At 65.5% G+C, this 18,085-nt stretch overlaps 2 protein-coding genes across 3 annotated transcripts; one reads left to right on the forward strand and one right to left on the reverse strand.

The window, feature by feature from the left end:
- Positions 1-45: 45 nt before the first annotated feature.
- On the reverse strand, positions 46-8,845 carry IGFBP4 (insulin like growth factor binding protein 4). Its single transcript, XM_038163099.1, has 4 exons — positions 8,434-8,845; positions 2,510-2,664; positions 2,259-2,393; positions 46-1,970 (listed from the first exon to the last, which is right to left on the reverse strand). Exons 1-4 carry the CDS (start codon positions 8,795-8,797, stop codon positions 1,842-1,844), a joined length of 783 nt encoding a protein of 260 aa, XP_038019027.1. The 5' UTR covers positions 8,798-8,845; the 3' UTR covers positions 46-1,841.
- Positions 8,846-10,928: 2,083 nt separating this feature from the next.
- Positions 10,929-17,503, forward strand: LOC119712106 (collagen alpha-1(VIII) chain-like). Of its 2 annotated transcripts, none has more exons than XM_038162997.1 (23): positions 10,929-11,283; positions 11,505-11,644; positions 11,990-12,058; positions 12,214-12,276; positions 12,363-12,428; positions 12,635-12,850; positions 13,048-13,410; positions 13,617-13,736; positions 13,813-13,866; positions 14,024-14,050; positions 14,331-14,432; positions 14,613-14,657; positions 14,824-14,904; positions 15,010-15,051; positions 15,136-15,163; positions 15,323-15,441; positions 15,525-15,659; positions 15,788-15,850; positions 15,977-16,045; positions 16,230-16,298; positions 16,458-16,652; positions 16,855-16,967; positions 17,089-17,503. In XM_038162997.1, exons 1-23 carry the CDS (start codon positions 11,127-11,129, stop codon positions 17,297-17,299), a joined length of 2,547 nt encoding a protein of 848 aa, XP_038018925.1. In that variant the 5' UTR covers positions 10,929-11,126; the 3' UTR covers positions 17,300-17,503. The 2 variants fall into 2 exon arrangements, with proteins under 2 accessions (XP_038018925.1, XP_038018926.1); XM_038162998.1 differs by having other exon boundaries at positions 15,392-15,441.
- The last annotated feature ends 582 nt before the right edge of the window (positions 17,504-18,085 follow it).

Consider the following 18,085-nt stretch of genomic DNA (forward strand, 5'->3'; position numbering starts at 1 on the left):
TAAAGCCATAAAAGATAAAACACACTCAATAGAAACACATCAAATAACGGGAAATTAAATACAGTAATTACCTTTTTTGAGGATACAAAGGTTCAAGTGTACTGTAAAAGGTTGGCGCTACACGGGGATCTGATGGGACGGGCTTGGCCCGGGAGGGACGGACAGGGACCCCTTGGGCTCCAGGGGACACGCTGCGGGTGGGGGACACTGGTACATGGTGGTGTGTAAATACAGCCCTAAGCTACAGGAGAGACGCTACGAGACTGGGCTGGAGCCCTCGGAGCCGGACACAGAATGTGCCCTGGGGCATCGGCATTGCCAGGAGCCCCCAAGCCAGGAAAGGCCCTGCTGGACCCGCCCTGGTGCACCCGGGGAGCGGCCGAGGCCACCAGGCTGGCGCTGTGCCCTGCTGCGGTGCTGCCGCAGGGACTGGCACTGGGACTGGCACTGGGACTGGCACTGGGAATCCCTTCCTTGGGGCGGGGGCTCGGAGGGGTGGCAGGGACAGGGACCCCCCTCCCCGCCGAGGACCGTCCTGGTAAAATGGACTCAATTTAGAAGCTGTGTGTGAGCAGGGCCGCGGGCAGCCGGGGCAGGCAGGGGTCAGGAGGGCAGAGGGTGTTTCACTAAAACTGAAACGCTTCCTTCCCATCGGGGGGGCCTCGGACAGGACAAATCCACATGGAAAACCAAAACCTACCCCTGAGGCCACGGAGCCAGAGGGTGGGTCAGGAGGGGATTGGGGAAGTCCCCTCTGTCTTTGGCACACTTTCCATGGCATTTTTATGGGAAAAATTTCCATCCCAGCTTGAAGAAAAACCAGGTAGAAAACCAGGGACAATTTCTCAGCTGAGAACATTGTGCTGGTGAAATCTGCAGATCCCATCATGGAGACATTCCAGAATCCATCCCAGTTTTGTCACATTGGCCAAGAAGAGAAGACAGGAGCCATCACCACAGTGCCCTGGTGCCTGGGGATGGAGAAATTCAGCCTCGGGGCCACACAGTCACTTATTAGATCCCACCAACAACATTTTTTAAATACTAAAAAATTTGGGGAAGAAAGAAAAAACTCAAACCAAAAGAAGCTCTTCCCCCTGGGATGTGTTTCCTGGGCATCCCTCACCCCCTCAATGCCAATTGCCTGGGGATCCAAACCCCCTCACCCCAGGAGGGAAGAGAGGGAGACAGGATGGATGGGAGGCTTTGTCCCTGCACAGGGGGTGGGATGGGGCTGGGCTGTGGGGAGGAGGTCCCGGGGGCTGCAGCAGGGAGGGGGAAGGTCTCTTATTGCTCTGAGTGGCCACACTGCCCTTCACACACACACACTCGGGGTGGGATGCAGGCAGGAGGGTCTCTCCAGGTCCCCCAGTCCTTGCCTGGGCAGCCTGTCGCCACCAGGGAGGGCAGGATGAGGCACTTCTGCTGCTGCCCGTGCAGAGGTGTGGCATGGAGGGCACCGAGCCGCAAATGCGATGCTGCCACCGCACCCCCCGAGCTGCCAGCTGGCGACCCGCGGGGCCAGGCTGGAACCCGGGGGTACCGCGGGGCAGCAGCATCATGGGTGCCCCCCACCCACTCCACGCAGGCAGCCCGACCCCAGGCGCGGGGCAGCATCACCCAAGCCGTGTCCGTGCGGGGTGAGGCGCGGCTGGCGCTCGCCGGGATCCCTGGCGGTGGCTGATAGTGGTCATGGCGGTGCCGCGGGCGCGATCCCAGGCGCATCCCGGGATCCCCCGGCACCAGGGCGCTGCTCAGCAGTCACGTCCCCTCTCCTTCTCTCCTAGGCAGCCCCGGCGGGGGTCCTGGCCCTGCACGGCGCGGGGCCACCGCGGTGACGCTCACATGCTGTCTGCCAGCTGGTGACAGTCCAAGTCCCCCTTCAGCTCCAGGAAGCCCGGCAGCTTCACCCCCGTCTTGCGGTCCACGCACCAGCACTTGCCCCGCTGCCCGTCCAGCGCCGGGTGACACTGTGGGGATGGCTTCAGTCAAGGACACCCAGCCTGGACCCCACGGCCATTCCCATGGGCTGCCTGGCAACCAGGAGCTCTCTTTGGGGCTTTACCACCCCCATCCCACCTAGGGTTTTTGGAAAGGGCCCCCAGCACTGAAAGGGTGATTCCCACCAAAGCCAGGAGCCAGGCAGGCTCTGCCGTGCCTTGTCACTGTCCCCTCCATCCGTGTCCCTCTCCCAGTCTCACCTTGGCTCTTCAAAATGCCCCTCCCGGTCCCCTGTGATGGGTCAGAGCCCATCCTACCTGCTTGGGGTGGAAGTTGCCGTTGCGGTCGCAGTTGGGGATGGGGATGACATAGAGGTCCTCGTGCGTGCGGGTCTGCGAGGCCGCCAGCCTCTCCAGCGCCCGGTGCAGCTCGCTCTGGCACGAGCCCTGCACCTGGAGAAAGGGAGGGCTGAGCTGCTCACAGGGCTGGCACAAGCTCCTGGCCCTGAGCCCCAGGAGCCAGAGCCTGGAGCAGCCACCCTGGCCTCCCCAGCCCTGCTGGTGCTCACCATGACCCGCGTGTCCTCGCGGTGGTGAGGGCTCCCGCTGCTGCGCATCTTGTTGCCGTTGTTGACCCTCTTCGCCTGCTGCTTCTGCAGGCACTTGCGGTCGTGGATGCTGCAGGGGCTGAAGCTGTTGTTGGGGTGGTCGATCTCCTCCTTCTCTGCAGAGACACAGACCGAGGGGCCTCAGTGCCACAGGGCAGCCCGGGGGGGTGGCAGAGCCTCCACGGTGCCCCTGTGTCCACAGTGCCACTTGCACCCCGAGGAAAAACATGCAGTGGTTTCTGGCAGGTGCCACATCACCGTCTCTGGTCCCCACAGTGTCACTCACTCTGTGAGTGACACCTGCCCCTGCCACTGCACTGGGCAGAGCTCCCTGCAGCACTGGGAAAGACTCCTGGGAGTTTTTCCTACTCAGAAGCCACAACTTCCAGCTTGTTGCCGTGTGTCTGTTATTGTAGGGTCACAAATACCCAGCTGTGAGTGCTGGGCAGTGGCTCCAGTGTGCTGGGTCTGGCTGTGCCCTTGCCAGCCACGTCACCAGCTGCTCACCCACAGCACAGGAGCTACAGGCCTGGAAGCTGACACACGGACAGTGAGCTCCAGGACGCCCCCGGTGCCCCCCAAAATCTGCCTCCAGGAGCTGCAGTGGCAGCGGAGGCACCGGGGCAGAGCTGAGCCTCCGCCAGGCCCGGGGCGGCACCGGGCGCCACGGCCGGGAGTGGAGCCGTGCTCTGCTGCGGGGAACGGCCCTCGCCAAGACATGAAAGAAGAAATTCCTGGAATAAGAAAGTTAATCTCCCGCGGGCCGATCCCAAAAGGCGGCACTTGGCATCCCCGCCCACGCCAGGAGCGCGGCCAAGCTGCCGGCCCAGATGTTGGCAGCTGGACAGAGCGTCATGAGATGAGTGCTCGGCATGACTTTAGTTTTTTAAAAAGCTGCCGGTTCCTCTGTTTTGGGGCCCGTGAAGACTCCGTGGATGGGGACACCCCAGGAGCCAGGGTTCCTCCTGTGCTCGGAGCAGCGTCAGGCACAGCCCAAGCAGTGTTTTGCCCCCCAGCCCACCGGGGCTGTGCAGGGAAGTGGCTGAGGTTATCATGGGGTTGGGTTTAAACGAATCAATATTGCAGCTGGCAGCAGGGAAAATCTTCCCAAACCAGGCATGGGGTGGTCACTGTCGAGGGTCACACCCAGGGGCTCACAGTGCCAGGACAGGGGCTGTTGGGTGACACCTGGCACTGGCCCTTCCCACAGGCAGGCAGAGGGGTTAGAGCCACAGCTTCCTGCCCGCTGTATCCCCACGGCATCCCAGTCCTGATCTCCCACTGGCACCTCTTGCCGTGGTCCCTGCAGCGCAGGGCTCCTGGCCCAGCTCCTGGGGGCCCGGTTAAAGTCCAGAGCGAAGCCCCAGTCAAAGCCCCCTCCCTCGTGGGTGTTATTTGCTTTTTGCTTAATCTGTCCATTTTTTTCCAGGAAATAGCTCATGCCCTTGAAATTTGAAACACGAACCCAAAGCCTCCAGGACCCTGCACAGAGCGGTGCCAGCGCCAGCCCCGGCGGCACCAACCACGAGGCTGTGGCGCAACGGGGACGCTGGTGGCAGAGCCCCGCCGGGGGCTCGGGGGTTCTGGCAAGGATGCTCCTTCCCTCTCCTGTATCCCTGTGGGGAGACACACAGGAAGAGCTGGGCAGAGCTGGCACGGCTGGGGACCACCATGCCAAAGCTCCTGCACCTCCATGCGCTGCTCCCACGCCGTGGAAAGGCAGGACCGGGAGGCAGCGGCGCTGCCCCCGCAGGGGAAACCCTCACCGATGGCCGGCACAGCCAAACCCCCCTCCTCCCCCCGCCAGCCGCCTCCAGAGCATCAAATCTCCCGGCTTAAATAAAACCAGATGCCAATAACATTTTCATAAGGTCACATGAAACGCCGGTGCCTCCGGGCAGCGAGGCGGCTCCTGACAGCGCTCGGGAGCCGCGCTCCGCGGCTCTCACGGCAGCCCCAGCATCCCTCCCTGCCGCGCCGATCGCTGCCACCCTCGGGGTTACTGTCCCCCTGCTAAGTGACACACAGCAGCTCAGGGAACCCCTCGCCTCCCTGGAAATCCGACTGGACCAGAAAACTTGGTCCAGAAAACTCGGGAGCCTCAGCACAAAGACTTGGAAAAAGCAACGTGCATGGAGCGCAGAGCTGCCGCGCCCCACGCTGCCCCGATGCCACCCGATCTGCCACTTATGCATGGGCACCACCACCCTGCAGGGATGGAGGGTAGGGGGGTCCCGATTTGGCCAAGGAAAGCCTCTCTGCTCACTTTGGAAAGGAAGTGGGTGCCAAGGGGATGGGAGAGGGGGGCTGACCTCGCTGGACACATAAAACAGCCGCCTGTCCCGGGAGGAGGAGGAGGATTCCTGCCGGCCTGTGCACAGGGCACACAAACGAGTCATTCAGCATCGCCTTCAATTAACGGGAGCTACAAATGAGGTTGGTCACGTGCCGAATCTGTGATTCACAGCGCCGAGCCCGAGGGAGCGGGGAAGGGCTCCGGCTCCACCGCGCGGATCCCGTGGGAGCAGAGCCTGGGGCAGCCAGCAAAGCCCTGGGACCTCCTGTGTGTGTCCATGGGGACAGACAAGTGTCACTGACCCCCACAGCTCCAGCCCTGCTCCCCCCTGTGCCACCAGCCCCAGCACCAGGGACCTCATATGCCTCAAGGGGCGGAAGGGACATCCACGTGTCTGTGGCCAGCATGGCACAAGCCACAGTGAGTCCCAGCAGCCGTCATGTCCCTTTGCAGCGTCCCCATTGTCACCTGTGGGTGGTCCTGGCAGGACCGTGGCAGTGCTGGCTCTTGGCTTCCTGGGCTCTCGACTTGGCAGGCACCAGCACTGTGCTGTGCTCTTTGTGCCAAGTGCTGGCTCTGGCAGAACGTGGAGAGCCAGGGATGGGGGTGGCAGGGCACAGGCACCAAGCACTACTGCCCCTTGGCCTGGGATGCCAGCTGGGAGCTTGGCCCGTCCCCATGCCGTGCTCAAACACGGCTGAGCACCTCCCACCTCAGTGCCCAATGTGGGACCGAGGGAGGGGAGGTCAGGATGCAGCAGAGGGAGTCAGGAATGCAGGTGCAGGTGATTCCCCAGAGGGACCAGAACCTTGCCAGGAGCAGCACCCAGCCTGGAGAAACCCAGGTGTTGGTGAGCCCCCACCCCAGGGGACAGATGGGACATGGCTGAGCCTTGCCTGGCAGAACCCAGCCTGTCCTCCCTGCCTGTGCACCATCCAGCCATGGCACAGCCACCACCATTCCTCCCAGTCACTGCACACAGAGAGGAAACAGGATCTGTCCCAGCTTACAGAGACCACACGGGATGAACGCGGCTCCCGTGGGTCAGCTTTTCCCAGACACAATCATTTACCCAACACTAAATCACTCATCATGTGTGCTGGGGAATATGTCCTCACCTCCTCCTGGCTGCCACAAATGGGCTCAGCCACCACCACCCGCCGGCTGTGACGGAAAGCCAGGGCTGGGACCTTCTGGAGCCGGCCCCTGCACAGGGCTCTGGCTGAGGAGTGGGATCCCAAAGCCAGCCAGGAGCTGGCAGGGCCAGGAGCGGGTGGCAGGGCCAGGGTCCAGCACGAGGTGCCCAGACCCGCTGCCATGGAAGACAGTCTCAAATCAGGCAAGCAGCCGCCGCTCCCTCACCTCCTAAGAGTCACGGGTCCCGGGTGAGCAGAGAGGCTCTTCCTGGCTATGGAGCCGGGAGCCATGTCCGACTGCTCAGAAAGCCCAGCCCCCTGATCCCAGCCTCTTCCCTGGAATGCGGAGCCCCCCGGCCAGAGCCCCCAGACAAAATGTTTACTGTACGAGCGGCGCGTTAACCGCTTCCCAGCCGCCCGCACCCGCTCGGCCCCGGGCGCAGCCGGGGGCACCTGCTCCGTACGCCCCTGCCCCTGAACAGGCGCTTCATCCCCTTCTGCCGGCCCCGAGGGGACACATCAGAGGCACCGGCCGTGCCAGGGTGCCCTGGCTGTGCCAGGCAGGGCTGTGTGGGGGAGAAGGAGCCTGCAGCCCCAGCCCCACACTCCCACCGTCCCCGGGGTGCGGAACAGGTCAGGGACCCGCGGGGGGATGTACCGCTGGGACGGCACCGAGCAGTTTGCTGCGGGTGTCCTGCTCACATCCAGTCCGGGACACAGGGGCTCCTACTGCTCTCCGAGCCATCCTGCTGCCTGGGACGCCGCTGGCTAGCACAGTGCCCGGCGGGCGACCCGGCTCCCATAGCCGCCCACCCATCCCCAGCCAAGCCAAAACACCGCGGGAAGGAAGGGAAAAAATGCGAGTCTGTTTCCTAAAGGCTCTGGGAAAAAATGTTGCATTACACAGGGCACGGCCAAAACCAACAGGGTTTGGCAGCAAGGCGCAGCCCCGGGCCAGGGAGCCCAGACAGCTCCTGCAGGATGTGGGATGAGGACAGACAGGCAGGACAGGGGGGCTCCGAGCACTCCCAGCCAGCTCCTGTCCCAGCAGGGGGGTGGCTTAAGGGGCCTATCTAGATCGGCACTCATCACAGCGGGGACACCGGAGGAGCTGCCATGGATCAGACATGCAAGCAGGGAGTGGAAGTGGGATCCAGCCCCCCGGATGGGCAGGGACAAACATTGCTCCAGTCCCTTCTGCCCCTCAGGGAGCTCCAAGTGACCCCACGTGGGGACCCAGGGTCAGGCCAGAACAGCGTGTTGATTGTTCTGGGCTGATACTCCCCAGATTCAGGGGACATGGTCCTGGTCACAGCCTGCAGGATGGCAAAGGGGGACCACCCATGGACCAGGTCCCACACTCATTCCCTGGGAGCAGCTTCCTTGCCATGGTGTGACCTGCACAGCTCTGGGGTGAGCTCCCACTGCTGGCTCCGCTCTCAGACCCCAAATCCTGCCTGAGCACGAGGGGGGTGGCAGAGGGCCACCACCTGCAAGGCAGGCAGGGCCAGGGCAGCAGCTCCTCCAGCCTGGCCCTGCCTGGCAGGGCAGCCACAGCTCCCACACAGCTCCCAGCTGGCCCTGCCTGGAGGGCAGCAGGTGCCCCGTGGCCTCTTTCCTGTTTCCCCAGATCTGCCGGCAGCATCCCAGGGGTCACTGTGCAACGGGAGCTTCCCTGGCAGCTGGGATGTGTCCCCAAGGGCTGCAGGTGCTCACAGGACACTGGGCTGTCCCACAGTCCAGGGCCACATTGCAGCCAGGGCACAGCAGGTGAAGGTTCACCTCTCCAGCACATGTGGTGCCAGTGGCTGTGACACTGCCGTGCCCACGGTGGGTAAGGATGGCACAAATGTGAGTCACTTGTGCCAGGTCTCCTGCAGCCTGTCTCTGCACCCTCCCTGGAACATGCTCCCTGCATTCCCATCCTGTGCTGTCCCATCCCATCCTGCCTCTTAGAGTTATGGAATTGTTTGTGCTGGAAGGGACCTTAAAGACCACCCAGTTCTACCCTCCTGCCGTGGGCAGGGACACCTTCCACCAGACGAGGTTGCTCCAAACCTCATCCCACCTGGCCTTGAACACTTCCAGGGATGGGGCATCCAGAAATATTCTGGGCAACCTGTGCCAGAGCCTCACCACCCTCACAGGGAGAAATCTCCTCTTAACATCTAATCTAAATCTTCCCTTTTTAGTTTAAAATCCTTCCCCTTGCCTTATCACAATCTATCCGTGTAAAAGTCACTCTTCATCATTTTTATCAGCTCCCTCTAAGTATGGGAAGGTCCCTGATGAGTCCAATCCTGTGGCCACAGCTCTCTTGCCGAGTGAGCAGGGAGCGGGTTGGTGCCAACAGGGGTTATACCACTGCCCCTGCGAGGGACAAGGACCCCCAGGCACCCACCCAGGGTACCCGCCCTGGGCACCCACCCTCTGCCGCCCCTCCGCCTCCTCACCTGGGGGCTGGAGGCTCTCCTGGATGGCCTCGACGTCGGCCAGGTCTGTGCAGATGCCCTGGCCGTGCATGAGGGTGCGGAGGGGCCGGGGCTCGCCGCGGGGCGGGTAGCAGCGCAGCCCCGCTCCGCAGCGCGCGGTGTAGACGCCGCAGGCGGTGCCGCGGGGCAGCGCGCAGGTCGCGCAGCACCCGCAGCCCGGCTCCCGCACCAGCTCCGCGCAGCCCTGCGGAGCCTTGCACCGCGCCAGCCGCTCCTCCGAGCACGGCGGGCACTGGATCGCCTCCTCGCCGCTGCCCGGCCGCGCCGCCGCCGCCAGCAGCGCCAGCACCACCGGCAGCGCCGGCAGCCCCGGCCCCGGGCGCATGGCGGCCCCGCTCCGGCCCCGCTCCGCGGCGCTCGGCTGGCGGCGGGCGCGGGGCGGCGGCGGCGGCTTTATGCGGCTTTATGCGGCCCCTGGCCACACCTCCCGCCGCCGCCACCGGGGCCACCGGCGGGGCCGCCCCCGTCGCTACCGGGAACCCACCGGGCAGCGACGCTCCCCCCGGCGGCGGCCACACCGGCACCGGCACCGCCGGTGGCTTCAGCAGCGGGGCCACCGGCGGGGCGGCCCCGGCAGCGGGCAGCGCGGAGAGCCGGCCCGGAGCCCCCGGCCCCGCGCCACCCACCCGGATCACCCGCCTCCTCCACCCCTGCTCAGTGCCGAGAGCAACCGGGGTGAACGGGGCTCACACCGTGCGGGGCTGCAGCGCGGGGAACGCGGCCAAGACCCCTGGGGTGGGCTCCGGACCCCGCGTGTGGGGGGTCCCGGCGGGCAGAAAAGTGCTGCTGACAGCGGAGCATCCCGCACGGCTCGGCCCCGGTGTGTCCGGGACGGCCCAGGGCGGCCCCGCCGGCTCCCCGAGCCCACCTGCCCCCGGTTCCGCAGCCGCGGCCCCCGCGCCCCCCGCCCCGCACGGCCCGGGATAGGTTGAAGGCTGCCGGCACCTAGTGGCTACTCGGGAAAAGCGGGAGCGGGCGGAAGCCCCGGCTGCCTCCTGGGACCCCGGTGCCGTCAGTCCCCGCAGCAACGGGGGAGGGCGGGAGCCTGGAGGCGGCGGGGAGCAGCCCCTGTGCCCGCGGGACAGTCCCCGAGCGTCACCCGGGGCTAGTGAGCCCCGAGCTGCGCACTGGGGCATCGCAGGCAACATCGGGATTGGGGGGACTGGAGGGACCTGTCTGGATGTGGCGAGGGGGGCGTGGGCACTGCAGGGGGGTCGTGGGCACAGCACGGGGGTCGTGGGTATGGCAGGGGGGCCCGGAGTGGGGGTCAGTGCAGTGGGTGGGACAAGAGGAGCAGAGCTGCCTGTCATGGAGGGCCTGGGCTGAGGAGCCCAAACTCATCTCATGGGTAAGCACATCTGGTGCTCAAACTGGCACTTGGAGGCTTGAGTGACAGCACTGGTGGCATTGCCACCAGGGCTCTCAAGACCATCTTCTCTCTCCTGTGCAGGTGAGTTGGGCATCAGCAAGTGCAAGGCAAGACAGGGGCAAAGAGGGTCTATGTCCCCCACACCCCCCAGCCCCAGGCCCCACAAGGTATCCTCACACAGCCCCGCTCTGAGCCCCTGCCCTGCCTGGCACTGCTGCACAGTGGCCGTGACTCGGGGCAGAGGCACCAGCCTTGACTCAGTGTCCCAGCAGAGACCAAACCCAAACAGGTGCCCGGTCCTGCTCAGGCTGTGGCACCTTATCAGGCCCTGGCAGCACTGAGTGCCCGCCAGGGAGAACTGTTGTGTCTGCGGGCAGAGGCAGCGCCAGCGGCCGGTGGGGCACGCAGGGGAGGACAGCATTCCCTCACCTCTGCCCAGACACTGCTCCCCCAGCTCCCTGTCCCAGCACCATCCTGTAAAACTGAGTGGGGCTGGGCTGGTGCCCCCCACAGTTGTGCTGCCCCCACCCCAACCCCAGCTCTGAGGCCATGCAGGGGCTCAGTGCTGGTGTTTGGTGCCCAGTGTAGCCCAGATCCTTTCCTGGGACAGCCCCGTGCCCCCAGTCCTTGATGGGGGGCTCTTTGGCATTCTCAAGGCTTCGGGGGCCCAAACTGGCTGCTGCTCCTCAGCCACACGCCCAGCAGGGTCTGGAGCTGCCACAGCCCCGAGGAGAGGTTGCAGGCCGGCAGGAGACAGGAGCAGGAGGGGGCTGGGGGGTCAGAGAGAGCTGTAGCCCCCCCACCTGAGGGTGGCTCTGATGAAACCAGTGAGACCCCAGGCCCTTTGAGTGTACTTTGGGACACAGTGCCTGCACAGATGCTGCAGGACTCCAATACCAGCAGCAGGACTGACCTCAGGGAGGATCTGCAGCCAATGCCCTCTGTCCTCAGCCAGCCCCCTCCTCCACTGCATTTACTCCCCATTTCCAGGCAGCTTCTCCTCCCCAGCCCTCCCTCGCATCCATTCTGGCATCTCCTCCCTTCCCGTGTCTCCCGCTGCCCCCTCTCCCTGGGCTGGCAGCACACACGGTGTCCGGGCTGCGTGGGTGCTCAGCACCCGCCGGATGCGGGCCGTGGGTGCGGGTGCGGGTGCGGGGCGGGCCGGGGGCGTGTCGGGGCCGCCGATAACAGCGGGCGCCGTGCCGGGGCCGCGGGACCAGACGGCGCAGGGAGCGGGACGAGCCAAGGACCCCCATCCTGGGCAGCCGGGCGCCGGGGCAGCGGAATGGGGTCCAGCAGCCTCCTGCGGCTCCTCTGCATCGTCTCGGTGCTGGCCAGGTGCCCGCACCCTGCCACGGCCCAGTGGTTTTCCCTGGGATCAGAGGACACCACCCCGGATCCAGGCACCAGCCCCACGCCCCCCAGCCTGGATGGGGAGGAAGGTAGGCACGGTGGAATGGGGAGATGGCTCTCCCAGCACCCCAAATTCCTGCGCTTCAGCATGGAGGGGGCATGTGGAGGGTGGTGTGTGGGGTGCCAGGGTCTAGGGCTGCTGGTGGCGCTGCTGTGGCCATGGCAGGTGCTGGGAACTGGGAGTGCTGTGCCACCCTGGTCCCCCTCCAGCCCTGCCACCTGCCATCCCAGCGCTCCTTTGCTCCTGCAGACACAGACGGCAGCGTGGAGCCCGTGGGGAAGGTGCTGCTGAGCAAACCTCCTCTGGCAACAGCCCCTAAACGCCGGGACCAACTCTCCAGGGGGGCAGCGAAGGGGTCAGGCCGTGCCCCGCCACGGACACGAGGCCAGGTGCTTTTCCCCTGGGCAGCAGCTCCCCTCCGGCTCCTCCAGCCCTCCCAAAATTCCCCGGCTGCTGCTACGCTCCTTGCTATATCCCTCCCCTTATCCGTGCCCTGCTTGCACACACCAGCCAGGGCGCTGAGCCCTGCTCCAGCCCCCAACTCAGCTCTCTCTGCCCCTTTGGAAAGAAATCACGGCAGCTCCCAGTGTCCCCTCACATGGGGCAGACCCACAGCAGCGCTGGGGTTGGGCCCCCACACCGAGCTGAGGGCAGCCCCGACTCGGGGAGAGTCCCACCTGCCCCCAGGATCCCCCCGAGCCCTGCACTGAGTAGTCCCTGTCTGTCCCAAGCAGCACCGACCCACGGCCGCCCCGGAGGTCTTGGAGGGGAGCGCAGTGGAGGAGGAGTTCCTGCAGATCCAGGTGGTGGAGGGCTCCTGGTCCCCAGGGAAAGCCTGGGATGGACACCGGGACAAGGGGCCCTGGGAGACACGGGCTGGCAGGACGGGACGGTGGGAGTGGGGAACGGGGATGGTGCTCCGGGATCTCGCTCTCATCCCCTCCTCTCCCCCGCACAGACCACGGCCAAGGGGCTGCCCCGGCGGCTCCCGGCGGCCCCGGAGAGGGACCCTGCCCTCCAGGTGAGAGGTGGGCGCGGGGCACCCGTGTCGGACCCGTCATTCGGGGCTCCGGGCCCGCGGCTCACGGCTGCTCTCTCCCTCTCCAGGTGCACAACACCTCCGGCTGCGTCTGCCCCGTGCGCCCCGGCCCTCCCGGCCCTCCCGGCCCAAAGGTGCGCTGGTCCTCCCGCAGGGAGCCAGACGGACAGGCTGTTTTCTGTGCGAAGCCCTTTTTGCTCAGGATTTGGACTCTAACTTTGGGGTCTGGGTTGAGAAGTCACTCAGGTGGCTCCAGGGAGGGAGTCGGCAGGTGCCCGTGGTGGGCTCCAGTGGAGGAAAGTGCCAGAAGGTGGAGCCAGGCTCTGAATTTCCCCGACAGGGAGAGAAAGGTGACCGAGGGTTCCCCGGCGAGAGAGGCCAGCCCGGATTCTTAGGCGAGAGAGGGAAGTCCGGCAGCCCAGGACAGCCAGGTCACCAGGGTCCCCGGGGCCCTCCGGGTCCTCCGGGACCACCGGGGCCCCCGGGACCCCCGGGCGCCTGGGGAGCCCGGGGCTCACCCGCGCCTGCTGCACTCCCTAAGAGATCGGAGAACGAGGTGAGCACCGGAGCAGGAACAAGGGCCGGCGATGCCGGTGCTGGCCGCAGGGTCCGCCCCCGGTGGGACTGGCGGGGGTGGGGAGGACTGGGACATGTGGCCGTGCGGGTGGGCAGGGGGACCAGGGGACACGCACGACATGGCAGCAGCTCATTGACTCTGCTCCCTTTCCTCTCTCCCTCCGACCGGACGAGCAGCTGGGAGTCTCAAGCCCTGCGGGAAACCCAGGACCCCCGGGTCCCCCCGGACTGCCCGGCATGCCCGGACCCCCCGGCTACCCAGGCCACGATGGCCCCCAGGGGGCCCCCGGGCGGGAGGGAAAGCCAGGGCCCCCAGGCCCTCCAGGAGCCGTGGGGCCACCTGGCTTCCCTGGGGCTGAAGGACTTCCAGGGTCTCCAGGCTCAGCTGGGCCAGATGGATCCCCAGGGGCACCCGGACTCCCAGGGCCTCAGGGTCCCCCCGGGGTGCCTGGGCACGAAGGACCCCCTGGTCCTCCAGGATCTGCATCACACCCTGGCAAACCAGGGCTCCGAGGGGAGCCAGGATTCCCAGGACCAAAGGTAAGGGGGTCCCAACCCAGCCTGTGCACGGCCCTGGGGTGGGACGGGGTACCCGGGCTCACCAGTCCCTCGCCCTGCCCTGGGGGAGCAGCCCCATTACCAAGCCCTCAGAGCACTCCAGGGCTGCCCCAGTCCTGCCACAGTGGGGCCCGGGGGAGCCCAGGGGACCAACTCCACACTGACCACGCTGTGCCATCTGCCCTCAGGGTGAGAAGGGCGAGTACGGGCTGCCAGGCATGCCAGGGAGCCCCGGCCGGACCGGAGAGCCGGGGTCCCCGGGCATGCCCGGTCCCATGGGGCCACCAGGACCACCAGGGGACTACCGGGTGAGTAGGGGGGTCCTGGGCTGTGGGTCCTGGTGGGGAGAACCCCAGTGTCACCCCACACATCCTCTCTTTGCAGTGTGACTCACGCCACGCTGGACACCGTGGGTTGGCCGGGCTGCCGGGCCCCAAGGTGAGTGGGCACCATGGGCAGGGGCCCTGGCACCCTGACCAAACGGCTCCATGGCTGGTGGTACCCTGGTTGTAAGGCACAGCACTGCCTGGGGGGGTTGGGAGGCCTGGGGACCCCCAGAGCTGGGCACTGACAAGATCTCTCACTTCCCTTCCAGGGAGAAAAGGGCGACCCCGGAGAGCCGGTTTGTAGCAGCAGTGTGGAGGGAGAGCCGCAGGCTGGGGGGGGCCCATCCTACACCTGAGTGTGCACCCCTGAGCCCTCCGTGCTGCCTTTGCTCCCCCAACACCCTTCACCTCCCCCCTGGGCATGGGGCACGGGGTGGGGGAGGAGGGACACCATGGCACATGCAGAGGCACACGTGTGCACACCTGTGCCACCCGTGAACATGCCCAGCACATCCTAAACCCACCCCCCAGCCTCGGCACAGGCTCTAATCCTGCCTCTCTCTGTGGCTCACCCAGGGGTGCTGCTATGGGGAGCACGGGTGCAAACCAGGGCACCTCCCCTTCCCCAGCGCTGGCAGCCAGCCCGGCTCCTGGGGGTCCCTCAGCAGGTACCAGCCGGTGAGTGCCAGGGGAAGGGGTGCCTGGGGACCCCAGCCCAGCCTTGGGGACATGGTTCATGCCACTGGCAACCCCTCAGGACCCATAGTCCCAGATGGGGTGGAGGAAGGGGAGGGGGAGAAGGGAAAATGGAGAGAGGGAGGATGGGGATAAGTCTGTCTTCTCCCTCTTCTTCTGCAGGATGGCAAAGAGGAACCAGACATTTATGGAGCAATCATCTCCCATGTGAGAGTCCCTGCCTGGCCCCTCTGTGCTGCCCCAGCCAGGGACATTCAGCCCTGGGAGGGGACAGGAGTGGGAGCATGGGGGACATCAACTGGGTGTCAGAGCTGCCCCCCTAAAGGGCAGCACCAAAACAGCCCAGTCCAATCTCCACACTGCTCCACTGCAGGGTCTTCGAGGTCCCCCCGGGAACCCCGGCCCCCCTGGGCCCCCCGGCCCCCCTGGCCCACCAGGTCTCCTCTACCTCAACGTAAGGCCCAGCAGTGGTGTGCACACAGCTGTGCCAGAGCACACACACACGTGTGAGCACGCACAGCACCAGGGCCCCCCCAAACCTGCCTGTCTTTGGTTGCAGAGGGTGCACCCCATGCATGCCCAGCCACCCTGCAAGCAGCCGGTAAGCCACGGCCTCACTGTCCCCGAGTGTCCCTGTCCCCTCCCTGTGCCCAGCAGCAGACACAGGCTCTGTTTGCCCTCACAGGCACCTGCAGACCGCAGCTGGCCATCAGGTGAGGGCGTTTCCCAGGTGTTTTGGGGGCTCCAGCCTCCTTGGAGACACCTTTCCTGAAGTCTTCCTCCCTTCCTTGGGTGCTGGGACCGTGCCAGCACGGGTCCCTGGCACCACTGCTGGCTCTCCCACCCACTCCCACCACGTCCCATGGGGCCAGTTCCCATGGGAGCATCCAGGCCCTCTGCTGGGACACCTTGTGACCCCCCACCATCTTTGGGCTCTCCAGGTGCTGGAGTCCCCCAGGCAGAGCCATCGGACTCCCGTGCTGACCTCCGGGTGCGTCCAGGCTGCAGCCCCGGGCAAACCCCCCCAGCTGCCCCGTACCCCACAGCAGGACCTCACCCTCTGCCTTCCCCCAGCGCCAGACGTGGGTTTTCAAGTCCAAGGAGCTGATGGTGAAGGCGAGCAGTGCCGTGCCCGAGGGGAGCCTGGTCTATGTGCAGGAAGGGAGCAACGCCTTCCTCCGGACCCCCGCTGGCTGGAGCCGCCTCCTGGTACCGTGTGGGGTCCCTGGCAGGGCTGGGGGGGCAGGATCCAGGGTTGGATTTGGCACTAGGGCAGCAGATCCCCAGGAAGGTGAGGATTCCCCCTAACCTGTCCCTCCGTTTGTGTCATCGAGCAGCTGGAGGATCACAAGTCGTTCTTGGCTGGTGATGACCCCTCTGCCTCCACCCCACAGTACCAGGTGAGGGGTGCAGGAGCTGCAGGGCCCACTCAAGACCCTGTATGGGAACAGAGCCCTCCTCTGCATGATGGAGTGGACAGACCCCCCATGACTGTTCTCTCCTTCTTCTTCCACCTCTCCATCCAGGAGGTGAAGAGGGTGCAGCCAAGAGGTCCCAACGCGCTGTCACCCGTGCAGTCTCCAACAGACTCACTGGTGAGCCCTGCTGAGGGTCTGGCCATGCTGGGAGAGACGTGCCCTAGCAACGGGCTGGATGCCAGCAGGGCAGTGCCAGCTCGGCATGAGCAGAGCCTGGGGTCCTGTTGGTCTGGGAAGGGTGCCCCCCACTCTTGGCACACAGATGGGTGTCCCCAGACTGACCTGAGCTGTGTTTTTGCAGATCCACAAGGAGGAGGAACAAGGGCTGCCCCAGATGCTGCCAACCACCACGGCCCCACGGATCCCATCTGTAAGGAATGCCTGGCCCCAGGGTGGGGATGAGCAGCCAGCCATGGGAGAGGGGGGGAGAGGTGCCCAGGGGACCCCAAATCCTCACCAGCACTGCCAGGGGCTCACATCCTCTGGGAAGAGGGGAGCAGAGACCTCAATTCCTCCCTGCCACCCCCAGCTCCGCCTGGCTGCCCTCAACGTGCCCCTCTGGGGTGACATGAGCGGGATCCGGGGCGCTGACCTGCAGTGCTACCGGCAGTCACAGGAGGCCGGGCTCTACGGAACCTTCCGGGCCTTCCTGTCAGCCCCCAGCCAGCACCTGGTGTCCATCGTCAAGAGGACAGACAGGACCCTCCCCATCATCAACCTGAAGGCAGGTACCCCCTCCCCAGGGGGGTGGCAAAGCCTCACAGCCCCCATGAGCCGCAGCGGGTGGGGGACCCCCAGCCAGCCCTGGGGCCGGGGCTCAGGGATTTGGGGAGCTGGCAGAAGCCAGAGGATGTTACTGCCCACACGTGCTGGGCACCAGGGCATTCCCCTGGCCCCTGGCTCAGCAGCGTGGCTCGTGCCCACAGGGGCAGCTGCTGGCCAAGTCCTGGAGCTCCCTCTTTGGGGGTCAGTCCGGCGCTGCCCTGCGGGGTCCCGTCTACTCCTTCAACGGGCGCAACGTCCTGGCAGATCCCCTCTGGTGAGTGTGGGCAGGGTCCTGAACGGGTGGCCCTGCGCGGGGGGTCTGTGCCGGCTCCCTCCCTGCAGAAATGCGGCAGCAAAGAGCAGGGGTGCCCCTCTCACCCCGTCCTCACCCGCAGGCCCCACCGGCTGGCCTGGCACGGCTCCACGCCGCGGGGTGGCCATGCTCGCCGGTGGGATTGCCAGGGCTGGCGCAGCTCTGGCACGGCCCAGGGCATGGCCAGTGCCCTGGGCGAGGGCGGGCCGCTGGCCGGCCAGCGCCACAACTGCTCCACACCGCTGGCCGTGCTCTGCGTCGAGGTGGCTTTTCCTTACCGGCACATGTGGTGACAGCGGGGACAGCCGAGCGGGAGCTCCGGGCATTCCTCCAGGCCTGTGTGGCTGGGGAATGTCCCCGGCAGCGCCGAGGGGACACCGGGACCACAGCCAGGCTGTGCCATCCCACAGACCGCCGTGCCACGGGGTGTGCCTGCAGCCTCCGACCCCCGCTGGGGCCAACAGGGTCACCATCAGAAATAAAGATACAAAAATGTTGTTTTATAGGACACCGTGCTTTGTTCTTGGGGGGACATGGCCAGCTGCAGCAAGGGGCTGAGGGGACACACCTGGGAATGGGAACAGGGACTGGGAGCGGGCTCCAGTCCCCTTGGGGCTGCCAGTAACAGGGAGCAGGACAGGTCTCCATGTCAGTGAGGTCTGTGTTTTGGTCCCAGAACACAGAGTGTGCCAGTGAATCCCAGTGGGGTGCCAGGTCTTGCTCAGTGTATTCCTGTGGGTTCCTGAGGCCTTCCCAGCGTATCCCAGTGGGTGTCCGTTGTCTGTCCACTGTATTCCAGTGATTCCCAGTGTATCCCAGTGGGTGTCCATTATCTGTCCAGTCTATCCCAGTGTATCCCAGTGATTCCCAGTGTATCCCAGTGGGTGTCCAATGTCTGTCCAGTGATTCCCAGTGTATTCCAGTGGGTGTCCAGGCTCTGTCCAGTGTATCCCAGTGATTCCCAGTGTATCCCAGTGGGTGTCCAGTGTCTGTCCAGTCTATCCCAGTGATTCCCAGTGTATTCCAGTGGGTGTCCAAGGTCTGTCCAGCATATCCCAGTGATTCCCAGTGTATCCCAG

Source organism: Motacilla alba, chromosome 27 (assembly GCF_015832195.1).
Source record: "Motacilla alba alba isolate MOTALB_02 chromosome 27, Motacilla_alba_V1.0_pri, whole genome shotgun sequence".
NCBI classification, from domain to species: Eukaryota; Metazoa; Chordata; class Aves; order Passeriformes; family Motacillidae; genus Motacilla; species Motacilla alba.

Excerpts from the sequence above, each read along its gene's own strand:
- IGFBP4 (XM_038163099.1), bottom strand. The coding sequence starts at position 8,797 with ATGCGCCCGGGGCCGGGGCTGCCGGCGCTGCCGGTGGTGCTGGCGCTG. Across the intron at positions 2,394-2,509 it reads GCGAGGACACGCGGGTCATG|GTGCAGGGCTCGTGCCAGAG; the intron begins GTGAGCACCAGC and ends CCCTTTCTCCAG. Across the intron at positions 1,971-2,258 it reads GCAACTTCCACCCCAAGCAG|TGTCACCCGGCGCTGGACGG; the intron begins GTAGGATGGGCT and ends CCATCCCCACAG.
- LOC119712106 (XM_038162997.1), top strand. The coding sequence starts at position 11,127 with ATGGGGTCCAGCAGCCTCCTGCGGCTCCTCTGCATCGTCTCGGTGCTG. Across the intron at positions 13,867-14,023 it reads CCGGGCTGCCGGGCCCCAAG|GGAGAAAAGGGCGACCCCGG; the intron begins GTGAGTGGGCAC and ends CTTCCCTTCCAG. Across the intron at positions 14,905-15,009 it reads CAGGTCTCCTCTACCTCAAC|AGGGTGCACCCCATGCATGC; the intron begins GTAAGGCCCAGC and ends CTTTGGTTGCAG.